Source organism: Dipodomys merriami, unplaced genomic scaffold, assembly GCF_024711535.1.
Source record: "Dipodomys merriami isolate MVZ:Mamm:240054 unplaced genomic scaffold, mDipMer1.0.p SCAF_19, whole genome shotgun sequence".
In the NCBI taxonomy this organism is placed as follows: Eukaryota; Metazoa; Chordata; class Mammalia; order Rodentia; family Heteromyidae; genus Dipodomys; species Dipodomys merriami.
Genome location: NW_027203270.1, coordinates 18,665,679 through 18,689,726, shown reverse-complemented (window position 1 = coordinate 18,689,726; position 24,048 = coordinate 18,665,679). Strand labels below are relative to the sequence as shown.

At 47.2% G+C, this 24,048-nt stretch overlaps 3 protein-coding genes across 9 annotated transcripts in view; 2 read left to right on the top strand and 1 right to left on the bottom strand.

Annotated features, from left to right (window-relative positions):
- The window catches only part of Shmt1 (serine hydroxymethyltransferase 1), a 46,928-nt gene extending 41,661 nt beyond the window's left edge, over positions 1–5,267 (top strand). For all 3 annotated transcript variants that reach the window (XM_070027579.1, XM_070027578.1, XM_070027580.1), the window contains exons 8-12: positions 283–399; positions 1,311–1,433; positions 3,427–3,543; positions 4,035–4,145; positions 4,683–5,267. In XM_070027579.1, the coding sequence (XP_069883680.1) occupies positions 283–399; positions 1,311–1,433; positions 3,427–3,543; positions 4,035–4,145; positions 4,683–4,855 (641 nt within the window). In that variant the 3' untranslated portion in view covers positions 4,856–5,267. The remainder of the gene's footprint in view (positions 1–282; positions 400–1,310; positions 1,434–3,426; positions 3,544–4,034; positions 4,146–4,682) is intronic.
- The window catches only part of Smcr8 (SMCR8-C9orf72 complex subunit), a 41,297-nt gene extending 23,073 nt beyond the window's left edge, over positions 1–18,224 (bottom strand). Inside the window, exons 1-3 of one of the 3 annotated variants that reach the window (XR_011373063.1) lie at positions 15,435–18,224; positions 9,092–10,334; positions 3,529–3,692 (exon numbers count right to left, since the gene is read on the bottom strand). Coding sequence is in view for 1 of the 3 variants with exons in the window: in XM_070027577.1 (XP_069883678.1) it covers positions 9,881–10,334; positions 15,435–17,785 (2,805 nt within the window). In the remaining 2 variants the exon portion in view is untranslated. Of the gene's footprint in view, positions 1–3,528; positions 3,693–6,013; positions 10,335–15,434 lie in introns of those variants that run through there. The other 2 variants (XM_070027577.1, XR_011373064.1) reach the window with 2 other exon arrangements.
- Positions 18,225–18,242: 18 nt separating this feature from the next.
- The window catches only part of Top3a (DNA topoisomerase III alpha), a 37,090-nt gene continuing 31,284 nt past the window's right edge, over positions 18,243–24,048 (top strand). For 2 of the 3 annotated variants that reach the window (XM_070027575.1, XM_070027574.1), the window contains exons 1-2: positions 18,533–18,946; positions 22,147–22,206. In XM_070027575.1, coding sequence (XP_069883676.1) covers positions 18,767–18,946; positions 22,147–22,206 — 240 coding nt within the window. In that variant the 5' untranslated portion in view covers positions 18,533–18,766. Of the gene's footprint in view, positions 18,360–18,532; positions 18,947–22,146; positions 22,207–24,048 lie in introns of those variants that run through there. The other variant, XM_070027576.1, reaches the window with a different exon arrangement.

The window sequence follows — 24,048 nt, the reverse complement described above, 5'->3', positions numbered from 1 at the left end:
GTGTTGTGAAGAAAAGACACTATCATTGGGGCAGGTGTGTGCTGAAATCAGCACTCCAGCCAGAACCATCCATCCATATGTCCTTATTCCCAAAGAGTGAGGGTATTGTCATCAGGAAGCAAGAGCTACTCTGCTCTGATATTACATACCAGTTCTCACTACCAGGATTAGTAAGAGCTGAGTTTGTGCCTAATGCTCACAGCCAGTTTGGGTTTGATACCAAGGAGGGAGGAAATGAGTCAGCCTGTGGGGTCATGTTCTTATAATGGCTTTCTTCTCCAGGTGTGCGCAGTGTTGATCCCAAGACTGGCAAAGAGATTATGTATGAACTGGAATCGCTCATTAACTCTGCAGTATTCCCAGGCCTGCAAGGGGGTCCCCATAACCATGCTATTGCTGGTAATGTCACCAAACCAACCCAAAAGCCATCAGATGTTATTCAAGTTACTCAACTATGCATGTTCATAACTTGTACAATGCAGAAGTCATCCTGTGGTTCCTAATTTCCACCTTACCTATCCTCCAAAGCACGTATGTGCCAGGTCCTCCGCACTGGGATAGGGGACACTCTGTCCAGGAGATACTACGTGGAAGAAAAGGCAGGTGGTTGAAAATGGAATAATGTGGGTCAGGAGGGAAATGTCTGCTCCACTCAGGTGGCCACCATCAAGCAAACCCCAGGTGTCAGTCTGGGTTTTGTGAAGAATATAGAGCTTGCCTTCTTTGAGGAGAAATCTTACATAGCAGAGGGCTTAACAAAGGGTGAGAAGCTGGATGCTGGTGGCTCCCACCAGTAATCCTAGCTACTAGGATAGTGAGATCTGAGGATCATAGTTCAAAGCCAGCCCAGGCAGGAAAGTCCATGAGACTCTTATCTCCAATTAACCACCAGAAAACCAGAAGTGGCACTGGTGGCTCAAAGTGGTAGTGCATAGCAAAAGTGTGTGTCTTGTTTTTCCTTTGGTAACTGTTTTGGTACTGAGCTTCCATGCCTGGAGAACAGCTTCCCAAGGCAGTCTCCTCAGAGCCTTGCTCAGTAAGGTCTACAGATTTAACCAGGAAATCAGGGTTAAGGCAGCAGGGCTGAGAACATGGCTTAGAGGGAAGAGGGTGTGTTTATCATACACAAGACCTGGGGTTCCATCCCCAGCACAGAGAAGAAAGGACAAGACTGTCATTGGTGGGGAAAATGGAATCTTCAGCCTGTTGGATGACAATGCATCAGCTTTGAATGATACAGGGCTACTTTTGTTTTCCCTTCTTTCAGCCCATCCTGTCCTGCCTTGCTGACTTGTTGTCTCTCTGTTTAGGGGTTGCTGTGGCCCTGAAGCAAGCCATGAGTGTGGAATTCAAAGTCTATCAGCTGCAGGTCGTAGCCAACTGCAGGGCTCTGTCTGAGACCCTCATAGAGCTGGGCTACAAAATAGTCACAGGTACAAACACATGGTGGTAGGCAGCCCTACTTGCTTTGTGGGTGGTACGCTGGAGTTTACCCCTCAGTTCCTCTGGTCAGGATGTGGTCTGTGGATGTGGCTAGGGGCTCTGGGCACTGTCACCACTACTCTGATGACTTGGGCCTCCTCAGGACAAAGTCAGCAAGCCTCAGAGGACCTGCTTTGTGTTTTCTTCCTTCCTCTTGCCCTACCAGCTGCCACTGGCAATCAGAACAGCTTTATCCCAGGGCACCTGAAGTTCACCCAACAGAGGTCAGGCAGAGGTCACCTGCAGCTGTCAAACATTTGATAGGTGGCAGGGCCAGTCCTTGCTTGTGTGTATGTGTGTACATGTGACCGCACATGCGGTCTCTTGGCTTTTTCACTCACAGCTGGCACTCTTACCACTTCAGCTATTATTTCAATTCTGCCAACACCCTTTATGGAGAAGCCTTACACTGTCCTGCAGATGTGTGTCCTTCCCCTGAGTTCAGGGCTCAACAGGCACTTACTGCTGGAAAGAAGGCCCAGATTGGCTGAATTTTCCCAGGCACTGGCTTGCTAGAGCCTTTAAAAGAAATCATTCTGGAACTGGCTAAGCATAAGGCAGACCCAAAAGCAATAGGGCTAATTGATCATGGACTAGAACCTGTAAAACTGTGAGACCTAAACCTTTTCTCTGTATAAGCTAATCAACTAAGGTATTTGTTGTAATGATGGAAAGCTGATAGATGAGGATAGGGATGGGAGTTTGTGGTAGTTCACAATCATTCAACCAGGAAGGCTGGAATCATGCCACCACAAACCTAAAACACCTCCTGTCAAACCCTACCTCTTACAGTTCCACCATCTCTCAATGTCACCAAGATCCAAATCATATCATCTATACCACTTTGATAATACAGGTTACATATCCCTAATCCCAAACCTGAAGCTTTCTGAGCACTGACAATGATGAAGATCTGGATTTAAGTCAGGGATGCTCAACTAGTAAAGCTTAACAAATATTCCAAAATATGAAAAATACTAAGGTCTAGGATTTTGACCCTAGCATTTTGGATAAGGGATGCTCAGTCTGCACTGTCACCATTACAGAGTTTGGCATCAAGTGAGTGGCAGGCTAGCACCGTCTGGAACAAAAATATATTCTATAAATGTGGTCCTTACTTCATCAGTGCAGTAAATGAAACCCCTGCCCTGGTGCTGCTTTAAAGGGAGCCTATTATATTAGCATTAGAGGAGCTGAGGTATGGCTCAGTTGTAGACCCCTTGCCTAGCATTCACAAAGCCATGGGTGCGTTGCATCCCCTAAAGTCAGCCAGGCAATGATTGCTCATACCTATAATCCTAACTATTCAAAGGCTGACATCTGAGGGTAGTTGTTTGAAGCTAGGCCAGGAAGGAGAGTCCTTGATACTCTTATCTCCAATTAACGACCAAAAAGCTGAAGTGGAGCTGTGGCTCAAGTGGTAAAGTGCCAGCCTTGAGTACAGAAGTTCAGGGACAGTGCCTGAGCTTTGAGTTCAAGCCCTAAGACCAGCACGATGATGATGATGATGATGATGATGATGATGATGATGATGATGATGATGATGATGATGTCAATGGTGTCAATGCCAGAGACTCAAGAAGTTCCCGAAGCACTTGTAGAGAAGTTGAGAGGACACTAACCCAGACATACTTTGGCCTGGCAGCACTGGTATGTTGTTTCATGGGCAGTCTGGAATACAGCAGCTGCTAGATGTTTTACCTAGCAACCTCAAGTTCTTCTGTTTGGTCATTTGCTTCTTTTTACAATGGCTCTTCCTCTCTAGTTCCTAGGCCAGGAGCTTTGTTTTCACAGGTGGTTAATGTTCTGGCCCACACGGTGGGTGCTCATTTTCCTGACTTTGGCCTTGCCTCCTCCATCCCCTGCTCACATTCCTCTGGAAGAAGGTTCCTTTACCTGGTGTAGTCAGCCTTCTGCATTCCACCTTGTCAACTCCATCTTCAGGTGGTTCTGACAACCATTTGATCCTTGTGGATCTCCGTTCCAAGGGTACAGATGGTGGAAGGGCTGAGAAGGTGCTAGAAGCCTGTTCTATTGCCTGCAACAAGAATACTTGCCCAGGTAAGACTCCTTCATTGTTTTCCCTCCTGCCTTGTTCTTGTATGGCCAGACTTGTAGCTGATGAAGCTATTTGGCTGGTGGGAGACATCTAGTGAGGGCACTGATCTTGGGCTCTCTCCCTGTCCATTCCTGCAGACCTGGCCCACAGCCTGCAGGGAGCAGAAAAGGAAAGGCTTAAGGAGCACAGCTGTGAATGAGATAGTCAAGGTCTCTTGAAAACAGACAGCATCTCTTGGTGTTGTTATCATGTTGGCAACCCAGCTTAGACCTAGGCAGATGTTGTTCTCCTCTGTAGGAGCAAGAGCCACACTACAGACTACTTTGCACACTGTTAGCACAGTTGCTCACACTAATGCACCTCTAGTTTTTAAGTCAGCTGTATGCTTGCCAGGACCCTCATGTCAAGTGTTTTACCCAAGTGTCCCTTTTTAAATGCAAAGTAGCCACAGCGCTGTATTGGGTACAGCTTATCAGCCCTGTTTGTCTTAAAGGTGACAAAAGTGCCCTGCGACCCAGTGGACTGCGACTGGGGACTCCAGCACTGACTTCTCGAGGACTTTTGGAAAAAGACTTCCAAAAGGTAGCACACTTTATCCACAGAGGTAAGGATCTGTATTTAGAAGTCTGGCAGGTTACTGTCATGCCTAAGATTATCTAGTGTGCCTGAGTGGCTATGATCCCTGCCACTGAGGGGGGCTTTCTGCAAGACTTTTCTAGCAAGACATTTTTTTTTTGGTCAGTCATGGGACTTGAACTCTGGGCCTGGGAGCTGTCCCTCAGCTCTTCAACTCAAGGCTAGCACTCTACCATTTGAGCCACAGTACCACTTCTCGTTTTCTGAGTGGTTTATTGGGAGATGAAAGTCTCACAGGCTTTCCTGCCTGGTCTGGCTTTGAACTATGATCCTCAGATCTCAACCTGAGTAGCTAGGATTACAGGTGTGAGCTACCAGTGCCCAGCTTCTAGCAAGACATTTTGCCTGGGAAGTTTATGCATGTGTGCTGCCTAGGGACACTCCACACCGAGTCACTTCTGAGGGGTACATTGACATCCATAAAGTCACTCCCACTGAGGGGAACATTGTGGCAGTGTCCATTGAGAGGCAGCCCCACAAGAGACTTGCTGTGTCTTGTGCACAGGGATAGAGCTGACTCTGGAGATTCAGAAGGACATGAACATGAAGGCCACATTGAAGGAGTTCAAGGAGAAACTGGAACAGGATGAGAAGTTCCAAAGCGCACTGCAGGATCTCCGAATGGAAGTAGAGAGATTCGCTTCTGCCTTCCCACTGCCCGGAATGCCAGAAGTCTGAAGGAGCCCGCCAGGGACTCTGCGATACCATGGCTGCCCCACAGGGGACCTACTAAGCCTCTTTGCGCCCTTTGAGGGCATTTCTTTCAGACTGCTCTTATGATTTTACACATCAAAACTTATATAAGCCTCATAGCAATTCTGGGATGGGTTATTAAGGGATTTAAATGTGAACCTCACATTTCCAACAGCTGTATATAATTTTAATTATTCTGGAAAAAATACTGGGTAGCCATTTGGCCTTAGTCTTATAGATAGCAACACAGGGTGAAGATACTAGAATGATTCTGGCATTTCCCTTTCCTTGGTCTAAATTAACTGGCTGTCCCCTGACATGCTACCCATTCTCCTATTTTGTTGTCTGATGGGATGCCAGAGGACTGAATTATGACCATTACAATTGCACATGAAAATTCTGAATCTTGTTCTATGCACTTGAAATCTATGTTTGCATAAATGTGTAGGCAGTAGCCAGTCAGTAGGAAGGCTTCCCATCAGCAACCCAAAGGAGAATGGCTGGAGGTGTTACACCGAGTAGAAAACATGCCTAGCATATGTGAGGCCCTGGGTTCACACAAAATGCAGTAATTTTCTCCAACCTTCCCCTAAGGGTATGTCTAGTTCCTTCCTGATATAGGAGTTAGATGGAAACAGGGGCTTTCCTCTTCAACTCCCCACCCCCTAAAAAATATTTGGCAGCAGTCCAAAATGTCACCTTCCAAAGAATCTTTTATTTTTCACATAGCTGAAGTGCAAACCATAGGTGACTGTTTTTAATTAGCACAATCAAATATTTAACCACAGAATGTCTACAAGAATTACAGCTTTAAAAAATACAATTAATTTTTATATTTCAAAAATATCTGAACTGAAATAAATTAATTTCTTAAAAAGTACACTCCTCATATGATTTGTTTGGCATTTACTCTGGTTAAATGCTTGTGCAGTAGCATCTGTGAGGCATGGTCACAAGTCAGACTCCAGCTCCAGCACTAACTGCAGTGCCCAGGGTTGGGCCACATATTCACGAAGACAGTGGAAACATGCAGTAATAAAATAGCTTTTTAGAAAATAACCAATACCAGTTCCGCATCGCCTACACTTCTTACTGCACACCTTAAAGGTAGTGTTTATCTGAGTCCAACCTGTGGCCCACCTCTCCAGTGTTGGGTAGCCTGGCCCTGGGCTCACCTAATGGTACTTCTACTGTGTAGAGACACACCAGTCCCACATCCTTATCCAGTGTGGATGCTATAGTGCTACAGAAGCAGTCCTAAACCCAGGAACCTGGCTCCTGCCCAGTTAGACAGCAGCACAACTCAATACCCCTTATGTGTGACTTCTTTGGAGCTGAGCAGATCCTTCTAAAAAGCTGAACCCCAAATTAGGTTAACATGCTCAGGGTGGTCATTTCTCATCCCTACACTATACCTGCTCACTCCTGCCTTCCCCAACCTAACTAAACCTTAAGGATTCAGGGGAGGGGGCTCAGGAAAACTTAGTATGCCCATCTTGGTCACCTTCCAGCCAGAAGTAGGTATCTGATTTTTTTTTTCCTTTATGCAGCCTGTTGATGTAATACTATGTCTCTCAGATTCAATTCTATTACTTTAAATCACAGTATTGGGGCAAAGCCAGAGAACTGGCTAGTTTGCTTCAAACACAAGGCAAGGCACTTTCTTGTGAGCTTTCTAGGGAGGCAGAAAGTAGAGCCTGGGAAAGGCTCGCCCACCAGGCTGGCTGCTGTGGAGCTCAGTTCTTCCAAAGGCCTTGTGCCTGCTGATACATACCCCAGCAGCTTAAGTGGTGCTGCCAGCCATGTGGAAGAAGGCCCAGAAACTAGCGTCCAGTTGGGCCAGGTGCAGAGCACACACCAAGCACTGGTAGGCAGACAGTCAATGTATATACAGGCTATCTAGGGATCAGATGTTCTCTACCTCTAAACCACCTGGCTCAACTGCAATCCTGGCCCTTGGGACAGCATTCATATCCTAGGATTTGAAATGGGACTTGTTTCCAGGATAAAGGTTGAAATCTGATTTATTATAGATTTTAAATATACAGTTATCTGCTGTACTTTAAGTACAGCAACTGACCTGAAACAAAAAAATTAAAATTAGGAGAGGGGAATGATATTTATCAGTCTGTTTCCAAATTCCAAGGCAATGTACCTTAAACTGCTGTAAATTATGAAAGATTTCTAATTTCTGAAATCCAAAGGGCAAGGTTCTTGGGGAAACATAAAGTAGGAGACAGCAGCTCAGACCAGAGTGCCTTGCCCACCCCAGGTGCTATCGGAGGCCACAGGACTGCATGCTAACCTCATCAGTGGAGCTTCTGAATGTCATTAGTGCACACTGCCAGCCTGACCTAGTGTTCTTAATCTAGGAGAGGGAAATGAGAAACTGGAGGTTAAATTGAAATGCCTCAGACTACCAGGACCCTCAAAGGAATAGGACTAAAGAAGTAATGAGACACTGATGTCGTCTCCATTGTGGGAAGTGTTAAATTATTAGTCTGTCACTAGAGGACTACTTCAAATGGAAACTCTTGAAGAGGTGAGTCCCATTGCATAGGTCTCTGCACCATCAGGGTATATGAATGTGTCTTCTAAAAAGTTCCAGTCTTGCAAAACAGAAGAGCTAAGGAAGGCAGAGCATCCAGTATTAACTACTTCTCAAGCTATGACTCAGTCCAGATGCCTCCAAAAGGAAGCATGTTTTACACCAAGTAATTCTTTGAAATTGCCATGTGGAATCTTAAGTCTTGGGAGTTCAACCCCAAGTTGGTGAAACCATCTTTATTTAATGAACCACTTCAAGGGATAGCACCCCTTTTGCCATTTTTGTGGCTGCCACAGGGGATTGCCCACTCTTGTGTCTATTCTCCTAGTCTCTTGCTTTTTTTGTTGTTGTTGTTGGGGTAGGGGAGGGGGGTCCGGTCATGGGGCCTGAACTCTGGGCCTGGGCATTGTCCCTCAGCTCTTCAGCTCAAAGCTAGTGCTCTACCACTTGAGCTACAGGGCCACTTCCGGCTTCTTTTTGCTTATGTGGTGCTGAGGAATTGAACCCAAGGCCTCAGGCATGCAAGGCAAGCACTCTACCACGGAGCCATCTTCCAGCCCTAGTCTCTTGCTTTGTCCTCAGAGCCACCTTTGGAGGTGGAGCATGGAGCAAATACCAGCAGGTGGCCTACCACTTAACACTAGTACATGGCTTTAGCTTCTAGAAGGCCAAGTGTGGCTGCAGTTTGGCACCTACCCGAAGCCCATGTCTGCCTTTTATCAGGTGAGCACAGTGTTGAGTTTCCATGCTGGTATGACACAAGAAGCTGACTTGGATTCCAGACTTTCCTTCCCTTCACGATAAATGTCTCATGTTCAAAGGTCTGAGGAGATGGCACTTAGTCACCCAACTAGAAAGCAAAGCGACATCTAAAAACACTAGGAGTTTCGTAGCAGCAGACAAGGGAGCCCATGAGAAGATAGCAGATACCAGAAACTGCCAAAGGTATCAACACGTGTAACAACTGTAGGGACAGAAAACTGATACAGGGACAGTGACATCTCCCACCAGCTCTCCGTCACAGCCTCAACACACCTACCCACAAAACTGGGATGAGTCCTGAAATCAATGATGAGAACCAACAGGCCACATCCCTGTGCCAAAGACCCAAGCAGGTAAAGAAGCAAAAATGGCTCCCTATGACAGAACTCGGGGACATACACATGATGGGGTGAGTAGACCTTGGCACCAGTATTAAAAGTGCGGGATCACAGTACCCAACAAATGCGATGTGTGTACAGGGCTGACTTGGGTCCAGCGTACCACAGTTTTGATGGAACAAATCAAAAGAGCAGCAGTAATCCTCAGTTTCCCTTACTTAGGGAAAAAAGAACAGCTTTATAGAAGGTCTGATGTTTTCAAGGTTGTGAGAAGCCTTCTATCGCATGAGTGGCAGCAGGGTTAGGAAGCTGTATAAGGAGCAGTCCTGACTGCCGGGAGTGGGACATTGTGAGCTGTGGAGACAGGTGTGCGAAACATTCCAGAGGAGGTCCACAAGGAGAGCCACACAGGAGCTGGTCCAGCCAGAATGACCACCCACCTCAGCTAGCTGAACAGACCTGGGCCTTTGCGGAGCCCACAGACCTCATGAGAGGTAGTAAAGTGGTTGCAGTTTGCCATTGGGTGGCAACTATAGAGTACAACCTCTGCTTCCCAGGGATGTCAGTACTCACTCAGTCTGGGTAGGAAGAGCCAATGGGTGGTCCCAGGAGAGCTGCTGGTGCATTGAGTCTTACACAGTGGTGATGGCCTTGTGGTCTGTTCTGTCTGCAGCTCTCAGGGGTCCTCACACTGGCTGTGGTCTTCTGGGCCCTGCTTCATATCAGGCCTAATGACAACCAGGAGGAGCCTCCAAGAGCTACTCATATACACTTTCTTCCCAGATGGATGTGAGGGCAGGACAAAAGGCCATGCGTGTGCTCTGCAGACCTGGAGCCCAAAATGTGTGTCTCCCATTCTCCAGCCACCCAGAGCTCTCTCCCTTCATCTTCTTGTTCAGGATCTCCCCCCTGAGACAGTGGGCTCCAGGAAGCCAAGTAAAGGTCTACAGTGGGGTCAAAATGAGGCAGTGGCTAGTCTGTCCTGTATTCTATCACATCCCAGCTAACTGGCTGTTTCCCTGGTACTCGAATCTAGTGATGCCTCCTAGCCATTCTAACTTTTTCCAGCCCTGAAGGAGTTGAGGGAGGTTTCTCTTCCTGCCCAGTCCTCAGAATGCCAAAGACACCTCTATCCAGGGGCCACTCTTCACCAGAGAGTCAAGGGCATCTGTTACTGTCCTTGCAGACCACCTCCATAGAACTAGGCTCTAACTCTGCTCAGGAACCATGGCTGCCACTTATTTCTGCTGGTGAAACCAGGAGGTTCAATAGTATAGTTCAGGCAACCATTTATAATCATGCCATCTCTCCTCTCCCCATACCCTGAGTCACAGGTCTTAGTCACAGTGGCTGGGACTGACCTCAGATTTTATACAAAAAGCTGGGGACATAGTCAAACCTGAGCAGGGGGTGGCCAGTACCAGGAGACTCCTGCATGTAGTGCAGTTTCAACAGCTCAGCCAAGTACTGGACTACCCTGACATCCTCGTTCACCAGGCCCAAGTTCAGTTTCAGAAAGCTGGCCTGGCGGCTGGCCACCACTTCCTGTGTCTCCTTCTCATGGGCAGGCAGGTGCAGGTGGTGGCAGAAGGTGTAAAGGAAGGCCTTAGAACAGAGCTGGGTGAGCATGCTCTGGACATGCAGGTAGTAGGTGCTGCCCCGCTTGATCTGAGTGCGGTGGTCGGCCAGGCGGGGAACCAAAGTGCCCCTGTACAAGGGGCAGCGCAGGGTTTTGTTATCCAGGTCCAGGATACTCGTGTAGCGGCTGTAGCGGCTCAGGGCATGGAGAGTACCAGCATTGGCAGGGGAGGCCACTCTGAAACAAATAGGCCATGGTCAGAGGAAGGGCTGGGATAAGATGGAGGCAGATTCTTGGGGCACAAAGCTCACTGTGCCCAGGCCAGCTTCCACCCACATGCACTTGCTCCTGGAAGGCCAATCTGATCAGAATCTTCAAAGGGACCCCTTAAAACATTCAAACACCTTAACATGGCCTACAAGGGACCTGTGCAATCTGACTACTGCTGGCCTCTGAAGTCTCTCTATTACTTTCCTGAATGAATTCTCCATGGAGAAGCAGGCCAAGCTTTTGTGGGGCTCCAAGACAACTCACTTATTTGTTCTCCCTTGGATGCCCTTTTCCCCACCTAGACTTTTTTTTTTTTTTTTTGTCGGTCATGGGGCTTGAACTCTGGGCCTGGGCGTTGTCCCTCAGCTCTTCAGCTCAAGGCGAGCGCTCTACCACTTGAGCTACAGCGCCACTTCCGGTTTTCTGATAGTTTATTGGAGATAGGAGTCTCACGGTCTTTCTTGCCCGGACTGGCTTTGAACCGCGATCCTCAGATCTCAGCCTCCTGAGTAGCTAGGATTACAGGCGTGAGCCACCAGCGCCCGGCCCCACCTAGACATTTTTGAATCTCGTCAACTCATTCAGCCTTTATTGATTCATTCTTTTCTGCTCTTCTACTTCTGTGCTGAGATCTTGGTCAAACTCTTTACCCTCTGAGCTTTATCTATAAATTGGCAACAATAGTTCTACTGTTGCATTCCCCCGGAGTCACTGCAGTGACAAAATGAGTCATCTTAGGATAGTACCTAGCCCTCAATAGGTGCTATTATCATTTTTACTGCTTGGGAGCCCAGCGCCAACCAGTGTGTTGACTGTTGGTTGTTTTACTTCATTTTTCTATTCAAGAGACTCAGGACTTAACCTGATGCCTGTTTTACTTCATTTTTCCATTGTAGAGACTCAGGACTTAATCTGATTTCATTTGTGTCTTTTCTGCCTAGCACATTCCAGGAAGGAAAGCAGCATATGTTCCAGGGAGAGGAAAGAGGCTACCTGCTCAGCCTTCTCAGATTGTGATTTGAAACTCTGTAAGTGCTGGGGGTGTAGCTCAGAGACAGAACAATTATTTAGAATGTAAGAGACCCTAGGATCCATCCGTAGCACTGCAAAGAAACAAAATCCTTCTTATAATTTTCTCAGAGAAACAGAGATTGCCCTATGGATCTGTCTGGCAAATGGCTGACAGATTTTACAGATGACCTACCTCTGACTTGAGCTAGACTTGAATTTTAGACTGTCACTGGGACCAAGGTCATCTCACAGCATTTTACCTTCCTGTTTTTTTTTTTTTTTTGGCCGGTCGTGGGGCTTGAAACTCTGGGCTTGGGCGCTGTCCCTGCGCTCTTCAGCTCAAGGCAAGCGCTCTATCACTTGAGCCACAGCTCCACTTCTGGTTTTCTAGTGGTTTACTGGAGATAGGAGTCTCACAGACTTTTCTGCCCGGGCTATCTTTGAACCTTGATCCTCAGATCACAGCCTCCTGAGTAGCTAGGATTACAGGCGTGAGCCACCAGCACTCGGCTTTGTTTGTTGTTTTTTAATCATCTTACTACACCAGACACTTCTCCCTGGTGATGTTAAAATGATGAGAGGCCAGGTGTTGTGGCTCATGTCTATAATCCTAGCTATTCAGGAGGTTGAGATCTTTTTTCCTTTTTTTTGGGGGGGGGGTCCGGTCGTGGGGCCTGAACTCTGGGCCTGGGCCTGGGCACTGTCCCTCAGCTCTTCAACTCAAGGCTAGCGCTCTACCACTTGAGCCACAGCACCACTTCCGGCTTTTTTCTTTTTGCTTATGTGCAAAACCCCACATAAGCAAAAACCCAGGGCCTCAGGCATGCAAGGCAAGTACTCTACCACTGAGCTACCTTCCCAGCCCCCAGGAGGCTGAGATCTGAAGATCACGAAAGTCTGAGACTTTTTTTGTTGTTGTTAGTTGTGAGGCTTGAACTCTGGGTCTGGGTACTGTCCCTGAGCTCTTCACCTCAAGGCTAGTGCTCTACCATTTGAACCACAGCGCCACTTCCAGTTTTCTGGTGGTTAATTGGAGATAATAGTCTGGACTGGCTTTGAACCATGACTCTCAGCCTCCTGACTAGCTAGGATTACAGGCATGAGCCATGGGTGCATGGCCCCATGAAACTCTTATCTCCAATTAACCACCAGTAAATCAGAAGTGGAGCTGTGGCTCAGAATGGTAGAGTGCTAGCCTTGAGCAAAAGAGTTCAGGAATAGGTCCCCAGACCCTGAGTTCAAGCCCCACAACCATCAAAAATAAATACAAATGATGGTAGTCCCAACATTAGTTTATTGCATAGGCCTCCCCACCCCTGCAGGCTGGCAACTGTTGCAGGACATTGGGCTCATTGTGGCCAATATTTATATTGTCTCAAAGTTTGAGGACAGTGTAATGAAAGAAGCTATTCACCTTTTCTCACTCAAGAGTCTAGAAAATGGTCTCAGCTGTCACTTGTGAGAGCCATCCCCTGAAGTCTGGTTGGCTAGGGCCAGGTCTAATGCCCTGCCTGGCTACCTCCAGGTCTAACAGGTTGTCATATGCTATTTGCCATCATGTGGCCTGTGACACTTGATACCATGAGACAGGTATGGTAGCTCTGTCTGCAGTGTAGGAAACACTCTTAAGAGAGGTCAAGCTGGCAGCATAGTGCCAGAGATTGCCAGAGTCACTACAGCTGACTGGCTTTGTAATTCTGGCACTGGGCAACAGCTGGCACTTAGCTGCTCTTATAAATATTTGGCAAATGATCAGTGATCTAACTCCTATTTTCTTAGAAAGGAGAAGTAACATCCACAGACCCATTGAATGAGCCAGGACAGGGCAGCCCTAGAACTCAAGACTTTCCCTGGGTCCCTTCTTCCCCTCTAAGGGGCAACACTGTCCAGAGGCACCATAGGATATGATATCATTCACTACTCACTGTCAGTCTACCAACTCAGCCTAGCCACGCACTTAGAAACCCTCAACAAGCAAGGCCCAGAACCTGTTTCGCCATCTGGCACCTATTACAGAGGGAAATTCATGGAGGCCTTTGGATGGGGCCAGCCTGGTCCCTGATAAGTCATTCCATGCTGACAGGTTGATGAGCTGTCCTTACTGCCTTTCAGATTCTCAAGCTTTTACAAAGTCTAACATTAAAGGCTGGAAGAGGTGGGGGGAGGTAGAAAACAGACTGTGACGAATACCAACCCCTTGTTCCACAAGTACAGCAGCAAAAAACAGTCCAGGAAAGTCCTTTCTTCCAGGTAAGAAGCAAGGACTGGATTGTTTCCCTGTGGGGCTTAAGGAACATCTGATCTGATGGTAACTTCCAGGCCTTCTCCTTTACTTAGGCTTCCTCTACCATGGGCAACCTTGTCTCCTCACCACTCAGCCAAAGACCTAAGCCCTTCTCCAGGTCCCTATGTTGTTCCCTTGGTCTTTGTTAGAACTCCTGGTTCCCTGCATGGAATGTTCTAGCCACCTGTCTGCATCCTCTCCTGAACTACGAACTCTTTCAGAGCAGAAGCCTTGATCAAATACCTCTATAACTGGACCTAGCACTCACCAGCATAGCTTGGAGTAGATTCTTCACAAGGGACTCAAGTCATGATATAAACTCATGTCACTTGCTGAGATCCTTCCATCACCACCACCCACGTAAAGTCTAATAAAGGGATGCTCAGAGTGAGCTCCCTGAATTCCACAAAAGACAAGAAGACATGGGAGATGGTGACCTTAGTGATATAGGGACCCACAAAAGATCAGGTCAGAACAAATGGCTGCTAAGGTGCAGTATGGAAGCAATTCCCCATACCTTTTCTGCCTCTGTGAGAAGTAACTCATGGACAAGCTACTGCAGAACATGTTTTACAAATGAGCAAAGCAGGTGCAGAGGAAGAAACTAAGGGTCAAAACTAAGGGACCTGAACACAGGGCAACATGTTGGGAGAGGCCCACACTAGACCTGTGAAACAGTATTTGGAAAGATAAAGCTTATTAAAGCAGAAGTGGGGAGCTGAGAGAACACTGACTCTAGTTGTACCCACTCTCTAAAACTGACTTCTAGAGCTAACAGAGCAGCAGAGTTGAAGCCACTGGAACTCTCTTGTCTCTCTCACTGTGATATCCTCATCATACTTTGGTATGAATTTGAGAGTCAGAATGTGAGCCGGGCACAGGTGGCTCACACCTGTAATCCTAGCTACTCAAGAGACTGAAATCTAAAGATCATAGCTCAAAGGGGTGCTGTGGGTCAAGTGGTAGAGCACTCGCCTTGTGTTGAAGAGCTTAAGGACAGCGTCCAGGTCCAGCGTTCAAGCTTCAGGACTCAAATAAATAAATAAATAAATATCATAGCTCAAAGCTAGCGTACGCAGGAAAACCTGTGAGACTCTTGCCTTAATCAAAAAAAGCTAAGTGACAGTGCCCAGGTTTTGAATTCAAGCCCCAGTACTGAAAAGGAAAAAAAAAAAAAAAAAAAGATCCTAAGTTTAGTCATTCCCCAAAATGACAATAAACCAGATAAAATCCATGTCTTACTCCACATTACTGAATCATAATCTTTAGGAATAGAGTCTAATAACCAATGAATTTTTTTTTCTGTCAGTTGTGGGGCTTGAACTCAGGGCTTGGGCACTGTCCCTGAGCTTATCTGCTCAAGGATAGACCTCTACCACTTTGAGCCACAGCTCTACTTCCAGAGCTTTCTGGTGGCTAATTAGAGATAAGCATCTCGTGGCCTTTTCTGCCCCAGCTGACTTCGAACCACAATCCTCAGATCTCAGCCTTTTGAGTAGCAAAGATTACAGGTGTGATCTACCAGCACCCAACAGAACCCATTTAAAAGTCACCCTAAGAATTCTATCAGCTGAGCATAGAAACTCCAAAGTTGGCAACTCTTGTGACCTTTCCTTGGCAGGCAAGGAAAGGAGAGTGATTTGCCCTAAGTAACACAGTGAGTTGGTGTTGAACCCTGTCTAGAAACCAAGCCTCTTTTCTGGGTACATAGCACCATCCTGCCTCACCTCTAACTGGCTGGGGGCCCTTCCCCACCTTCTGAAACCAGTTACCTCTGTAGGCCAATAAGCTTCCACTTCTGAAAATCTGTAATGTGCAAAGGGGAGGAGATCCAGTGCTTCACAGGCTTAGCACAGCGGCCATAGTTGGGAACAAAGATGGACAGTGCTGTCACAAGCTTCCTGACTATGGTCTCATCTTCCCCCAGGACCACAAGTGTCCTTCCACTGAGCAGGGAGTAGATGGCCGGGTGGGCAAAGGGGTACTGGCGGATGAATTTTAAGGCATTCTGGCCAGCCCTCTTTCTGTGTCTCTCTGAAGATAGGCTGGTAGGATGAGCAAAGGGCATCTTGTCTGAGCTGGTTGATGCTACACTGCTCACGTAGCTAGTGGTATCTGAGTAGTTGTCCAGGCTTGTCTTACTGACATCACGACTAGCCAGAAGGCAGCTTGGGTCCAACTCAGATGCAGGGAACACTTCACAACTGTTGTCTTGGTGAGGATTGATGTTTTCTGCTGCAAAGTCTACATGGAACCCCTGGTCCTTCTGCCTGAAGCGCTGTGGGGGGATGCTCACCACACCATCCTCATCAGCGAGAGTGTGGACTGGAGTGGGGAATGACACCAGCTGGCCTTCGATCTCCTTCCCAATACAGCAGGAAGAATCTATTTGAGAAGGAGTGTTTTCCAAGCTGTCCTCCTGGATCTCACACAACTCTGAGGGGCGGATGCTTGCTTGGAAGTGGATTGCCCCTTCACTGTCTGCATAGGATTCTTCCTCATTAATGGCACTTGGGTAGCTGGCCTTAAAGTCTTCCGGGATGAGGGCCTCAGAAGGGCAGGTACTCAGGACTTCAATACTGTCCTCACTGATGGTCCTGTGGCTGACAGCTTTGCTCCGGAGCACTTGGGGGCTCAACGGCACTGTGAGGCTGGCCTGGCTGTCAGATTTAGATAGCACAGAGTTGGACTTCTCTGTGCCCAGAACCTCAATGCTTTCCCCACTGCTGATACTACCTTTCATATCCATATCCAGGTAATCCAGGTTTTCCTGGGGGTCAAAACTGCTTGATTCTGTCACTTCTACTTCCTTGTACTCATCTCCATGTTCTTGCTCCATCTTGATTAACACAGACTCCACACTGGACTTGTAAGAACCAACACTAATTAACACCTTAGGAATTGGGCATTCTTCCAGAGTCCTGGTAGGCAGCCTGTCCTGACTGGGCTGAGAGGGTATAGTCTCTTGTTTCTCCACTATCCTATCATCAACTTCTACCAAGTCTTCAAAGAGAAAGTTTGTTACATGCTGTTGTTTTAGAAGGGCTCTGTCAATCTGACTGGTCAAGAGGTAGCACAAGTCCCCTCTAAATATGTGCTCGATGTGGCTAAGCTGGGCCAGAGTCTGAGTGAAATACTCAGTATCACAGAGCTCCTCCAAGGTCTTTAACTTCTTGTCAAAACACTTGGTGGACTTTGCTTTGATGAGTTTTGGAGTGTAAGCTGGTCTGCAGGTATAGAGATCTGAGTCAGCAGATTCATCGGGATTAGAGGTAGTGGATGTTTGGTTGGCCTGATCCTGGATATGCTCCATCTCATCCAGAAACTTATCTGACCCCTTCACCTTCCGATGAGGGTATGAGCGGATCTGCTTCAGCAGATCTTGATGTTCAATGATGGATTTCTCCACACTGGCCAGTTCATTGGCTTTCTCAATTGCCTGGGATGAATAAAAGCCTTTGTCATTAGCTTTCTTCTGGATCTCTGTTTCTGTGTGCAACACTGTCCTGGTGTAATCCAAGTCTTTGAGTTTTTTTTCAAGCTCCCCAGCAAATGCCTTCCTGTTGCCTGTTTTCAAGCACTCGGATGCTTTTGAAAATTCAGCTGACAGCTCCTGGAATTGCTGCATGATTTTATGCTGGTCTGCTGAAATATAAGCCATGCAAAAAGGTCTCACAAAGCCACGGGCCTCCAGGTCGTAGAGAGTAAGGTGGTGCACGTATGCAAAGGCCCCTTCCTTGGAGTCTCCCAGCACCACCTTGGAGTCCTCCACGAAGTTCAGCTTGGGATAAGCAGAACCAGGGGGATGGCCCACAAAGGAAGCCTGGTAATCCACAGACATGATCCGCAGGGAGAAGTAATTGAGATCAAAAGTGCCAAAAACTTTGGTGTCATTGGGGATGGTAAGCAAGGGTTGGGGTCCCACCTGCTCAGAGAACTCAGAAATAAGGATGAAGTCCCGCGAGAACTTGGCCCCGGACAGTTTAGACCACGGGTTGGCTCCCTGGCTGGCAAAGGGGAAGAGCGGCACGGAGTATTCCTCTGGCAGGGCTGGCGCATTGTAGGCCTCTTCTTCGTACTCCTCTTCTTTGGTGAAGGCTACCACGTCAGGGGCGCTGATCATATTTCCTGATGTATGGAGAGAACATTGAGAGGAAGTGGGAAAGAACGCAGGGCTGATCGACGCGGCGCAGCCTGGGCTCTGCAGGAGGAAGCGAAAACCTCGCGGCCTCTGCTCCCCCAGCGATCCTAGGCAGCCTCTCACGCACCTCGAACTTCCGCAGCCCCTCAGAGGTGTAACTCCTCCGGAGCGCTCAGCAACTCCAAAGATGACCGAAAAGACTGGCCGCTCTGCTCTTCTTCCGCCGGGCACGACCAGTGGAAAGCAACTGCAGCGAGGTCACCAACACTACCCTGAACGCACTGCGACCGCAACAGCCTGGGCTCGGATCGGCTGTCTAACACCAGCTACGGACCGCCGCAGGGGTCAACCAAGCGTTGCCGCCCCCACGGCCAGAAGGCGAAAAACCGTCGCGGATCCTTGAACGCCACAACTAGGAGCTAGCTACCGCGGCGCCGCCATCTTGGTATCACATGACGCCTGGTCATCAGCATCGCGTGACCCGGAAGCGAAAGACTTCTGAGCAAGAGAAAAAAGATTGCTTTTAAGAGAGCCCCTTGGACAACCCAGTATAGAGGTGCCAAGAATAAGTTTGATTAACCAACCGCTATGAAGGAAAGGAGTGGTGGGGCGGGAAAGGGAAAGAAACGAGCTTGGGTGAGAATTCCGGGAGTGCAAGGCAGTCTGGGAGTTGTAGTTCACGGTTGTTGCGGGGAGTGGGGGGGGGCAAGCTCGCTTTACGGAAGTGGTCCGAGAAGGCGGGCGGAAGTAGTAAGTTGAGTTGCGGGTGGAGGTGGCGTAGTGGCCGCGGCGGCGGGGAGAAGCGCGGGTGAGGCTGGTGTCCTGACGGGCAAGTGACCAAGAGTGCGGGCACCACCGGAAGGCTCAACTTCCCTTACGGTGTCTGCCAGAAGGGCCTAGTTTTGGCTTTCCCAACATGCGCGGGCAGCCAGGGAGCAGCGGCTGCCCTCTCCGGGCCTAGGCATGATTTTCCCGGTCTCCCGCTTCGCGCTCCCCTGGCTGCAGCGGTCTGGAAGCCGTGTCTTGTCCCGCGCCGCCATGGAAGTGGCTCTCCGAGGCGTTCGGAAAGTCCTCTGTGTGGCTGAGAAGAACGACGCGGCCAAGGGCATTGCCGACCTGCTGTCCAACGGTCGTATGAGGCGGGTAAGAAGTGTTCCGGAGCACCTGGGCTCCCTGAGGGCCGCGGAGCGGGACAGCACGGAGGCCTTACCCGCCTCGCGTCGGGCTCGGCGAAAGGCCTCTCGACTGCCTTTCTCGAATCGCTGGGCATTTTCAAATACAGTTTGAGCATCTCCCGCAGTTTTCTGAAAACTTCTGATCATTTTTGCCCGCAGCCATGTTCCCAAACTTGTTCGATACTCCCAAGCGCCGAAGAACACTGGCTGTTGTTCTGTGGGTCTGGAGGGATTCTGGAGGAGTTTGTTTAGTTTGTTTTAATATTCTTGCCTCGTGACCTGAAGTTCCGTTTGGTTGGAAACCCCTAACCAAACTCCTTGAACTTGGAATTCAAGCTTTGCTCTCTCCATTCATCCGTCCCCGACCGTTCTCCATCCTCTGACACAGCCCCTTACTTTTCTTGGTAGCACTGTCAGATTTGGGGATGAGAGACAAGTATGGGAAGAGTGCCAGCCTACCAAGGTGAGGCCTTGAGTTTATATCCCCAGTCCCAAACACAAACAAACAAACAAGTTGAATTGGATAGTGCAGTTGAGCTATGGATGCTTGGGAGACAAGAGGCAGGAGGATCCCAACCTTGAGGCAAGCCAGGCAAAATTAGCTGGACGCAATCTGAGAAACAATATTTTAAAAAGGAAGGGCTAGGTACTTGGGAGTGTAACTCAAGGGGTAGAGCTTTAGGCTAGTATGTACCAGGAAGGCCCCTGGAATCCATCACCAGCACCTGTGTAGGGAAAACTTCCAGAAAAAAAAATCTCTCCAGTAAATAGATAATAAAATGGGGCACACCCCCCCCCCCACACACACACACACATGTAATTGGGATTTGTACTCATCCTTGCTTGCTGAACAGGCACTGAAATACTTGAGCCCTGCCCCCAGCCCAGAGGGACATTTCAAACAGAATGGAGCAGAAGTGCCTATTCTTAATAATCCCTAGGGACCCTAGACCTCTGGGATCGGGCAGGCATGTGGGAGAGGGGGTTGGTGGAGCCAAGATTGGGTATGTGTTAGCTGAGAATTTAACCTCTCTCCAGTACTGAACATCCTCCCTATCCCAAAGTTTGCCTACTTCTTGGCCTCTGGGCTTCCTGAAAATAAATTCGACTACACACTTTCATTCTTCAGGGTTCTGTAAATGTTTCTTGAAGGAAGCTTACCCTCACATGCTTCCAGCAATAGACTAGGGACTCTTATCTGTCATGACACCCTACCAGTTAGGTAATGCATTGTGCAGTTATTTTTTCCTTTTCTTTCATTGCTCCTTGAACTCTAAACTTCAAAGAACTTCATTAATTTCTATATTCTAACTCCTATACAATGAAAATTGGGACACTCAATAAATACTGGTTGGATAAACATTTAGACTGAATTTAGAAAGTTTTGCTAGGCTTGGAAACAGTATAACAAACAGTTCAAAGCTGGGTGCTGATGGCTCATGCCTGTAATCCAACCTACTCATAGGAGGTCAAGATATGAAGCCAGCCTAGGTGGGAAAGCCTGTGAGACTCTTATCTCCAATTAACTACTAAAAAAGCTAGAAATGGAACTGTGGCTCAAGTGGTAGAGCTACTTTGCACAAAAAAGGTCAAAGACAGTGTCTTTGTTCAAGCTCTCTGTTGAAGCCCCAGGACCAGCACATACACCAAAACAAAACAAAAAAAACCAGCCCATTGTTTTGATACTGTATGGCATGATCAAAACCAATGAGAAATCAGGAGTCTAGTGTGGTGGAAAGAGGAGCCAATGAGTTAAAACGAGATGCATACTAAGAGAGAGCAAGGGAAGGAGTGATACTCTCCAAAAAGAAACGTACTTCCCAAGCACCAGTGGCTCACGCCTGTAATCCTAACTACTCGGGCTGAGATCTGAGGATCACGATTCAAAGACAGCCCAGGCAGGAAAGTCTTTGAGTCTTATCTTGAACAAACTATTCAGAAAAAGCCAGAAGTGGCACTGTGGCTTGAGTGGTGGAGCACTAGACGAGCAAAACAAGTTCAGGGACTGTCCAGACTGTTCAAAGCCCCAGGATGGGCAAAAAAAAGAGAGAGAGAGAAATGTACTCATTACCTGACATAATGTAACCCCTCTGTGCATCATCTTTAGAATAACAATTAAAAAACAAAAACTAAGAGAAGCAGTGGAAGGAAGGGGGGGGTGATACAGATTGTATGAGGATGATTGAGTATGGTAAAATGCATGAGTTTCCTCATTTTAACTATTAAAGTTTACAATTCATTGTGTTAGACATTACCACTGTCTAGTTCCAGAAGCTATTTTTATAACCTCCAAAAGGAGACCCCATAAAAATCCAGTCACCCTCTCTCACCCCTTCTCAACCGCTCTCCCTCCCCAGTCTGCTTTCTGTCCACGTTGATTTGCCTGTTCAGCCGTTTCCTGTGAAGGGAGCCATACAGTACATGGCCTTTTGTGTCAGACTTCTTTCACTTAACATCTTTTTGAAATCCACCCATATGGCATACATCTACTATTACATTCCTTTCAAGGTTAAACATACAAATATACATTTTTGTTTGAATGCTTGTTTGTAATTGGGGGGGTACAATTTCTGCAGTAAAATTGTCAAGACATATACCTAAGTTTAACTTTTGAGGGAACTACCAAACTGTTTTCTACAGTGGCCAAAACTGTGTGTGTGCATGTGTGCATATGCATATGTGACAGTCCTGGGGCTTAAACTCAAGGCCTGGGCACTGTCCCTGAGCTTTTCTGCTCATCTCTTGAGCCATAGCTCCACTTCCAGCTTTTTTTGTGGGTAATTAGAGATAAGAGTCTCATGGACTTTTCTATTTGGGCTGTCTTCAGATCTCAGCTTCCCTCATAGCTAGTATTACAGGCATGAGCCATGGCTGCCTGGCGTCAATAGAGCTGGAGTTTTTGTTTTGTTTTGTTGCATCAATAGATCTGAAGTTTTCACTCCAACATAAAATTCTGTGGATTCTATCAAGTATTTGCTTGGTAATTCTGTTTTAGCAGGCCACTAAATAGATGTTGCCTTTATAATATTCCCTTATCTGCATGTTGAGGTATCTTTTTTTTTTTTTATTGTGAAAATTCTGTACAGAGGGGTTACAATTACATAGGCAAGGTAATTTGAGGTATCATTTTTGGTGTGATTTATTATATGTTTTTTGTTTGCTTTATAGAGAGAAGGACTTTCTAAATTCAATAAGATCTATGAATTTGATTATCATCTGTGTGGCCAGGTGAGTGTTAAAATGTTTTCATCACAAAACTCAAGTGTACTCTCAGATCCATGTGTCTAATCCTTGAGTTTGAAGCTGTAGCTAAAGCAAATAGTTGCCTGTTGTAATTCCTTCCTAAATTGCCGTGTTTTACAGTAATGAAGAATCAGCCTGAGCATACCTACAATATGTCAGTGTCTTCAGTAACCATTTTTTTACCTAAAGATTGTATATCATTGACAATTTGTAACATAAATGATAATTTTGTAACATATATGATACAAAAAGTATCATAGTACTAGAATTAGAATGGTGATGGTGTTATTATAGCTTTTTGCTTTGAAGAGTTGTGTTAACTTTGCTTCTTCCCAATAAACTTTTTTTTTTTTCTCAGTCCCAGGGCCTGAACTCTAGGCCTGGGTGCTGTCCCTCAGCTCTTCAACTCAAGGCTAGCCTGCTACCACTTGAACCACAGTGCCACCTCTGGCTTTTTCTGCTTATCTGGTGCTGAGGAATCGAACCCAGGCAGGGCCTCATGCAGGCAAGACAACCACTCTACCACTAAGCCACCTTCCTAGCCCCTTTTTGGAGTGTTGTTTTGTATTCCCTTTAGTAAGTTCCTCTCTCTTATCTTTTTTTTTTGTTGGTGGTGTTGGTCGTGGGGCTTGAACTCAGCCTGGGCACTGTCCCTGAGCTCTTCAGCTCAAGGCAAGTGCTCTACCATTTAAGCCACAGGATTACTTCTGGTTTTCTGGTGGTTTATTGGAGGTAACAGTCTCATGGACTTCCCTGTCCAGTCTGGCTTTGAATCATGATCCTCAGTCTCAGACTCCTGAGTAACTAGGATTACAGGTGTAAGCCATCAGCACCCGGCTTCTTTTATCTTTTATCTTTTTTTTTTTTTCTTTTATTTATTTATTTATTTTTTTTTTAGTTATGGGGCTTGATCTCTGGGCCTGGGTGCTGTCCCTGAGCCACAGCACCATTTCTGGTTGTCTGATGTTTCATTAGCGATAAGAGTCTCATGGGCTTAGCGGGGCTCAGGTGGCTCAGGCCTATAATCCTAGCTACTCAGGAGGCTGAGATCTGAGGATCTGGGTTCAAAGCCAGCCCGGGCAGGAAAATCCGTGAGACTCTTATCTCTAATAAACCACTAGAAAACCAGAAGTGGCTCTGTGGCTCAAGTGGTAGAGTGCTTGCCTTGAGCTGAAGAGCACAGGGACAGTGCCCAGGCCCAGAGTTCAAGCCCCACAACCAGCCAAAAAAAAAAAAAGAATCTCGCAGACTTTCCTGCCCAGGCCGGCCCTGAACCTCAATCCTCCCATCTCAGCCTCCTGAGTAGCTAGGATTACAGGTGTGAGCCACCGGCACCCGGATCTCTTATCTTTTTTATAGTTATATTTGGTAAAATATATTTTAAAGTTATATTTGATAAAAAAAAATTGTAAAAAAGTGTTTTATAGCTGGACACCAATGTCCCACACCTGTAATCCCTAGCTACTCAGAAGGCTAAGACCCTGGGATCATGGTTTTAAGCCAGCCTGTACAGGCAAGTCTGTGATACTTATCTCCACTAAACTACCAAAAAAGCCCGAATTGGAGCTGCGACTCAAGTGTGATAGAGTACTAGCCTTAAGCCAAAGAAGCTCAGAGACTGCTCCCAAGCCCTGAGTTGAAGCCCCAGGACTGGCTGTACACAAAAGCACATTTTGCCAGCACCAGTGGCTCATGCCTGTAATCCTAGCTACTGAGGAGGCTAAGATTTGAGCATCACGGTTTGAAGCCAGCAGAGTTCATAAGACCATCTCCGTTTAACTGCTAAACGGCTGGAAGTGAAGCTCTGGCTCAAGTAGTAGAGTACTA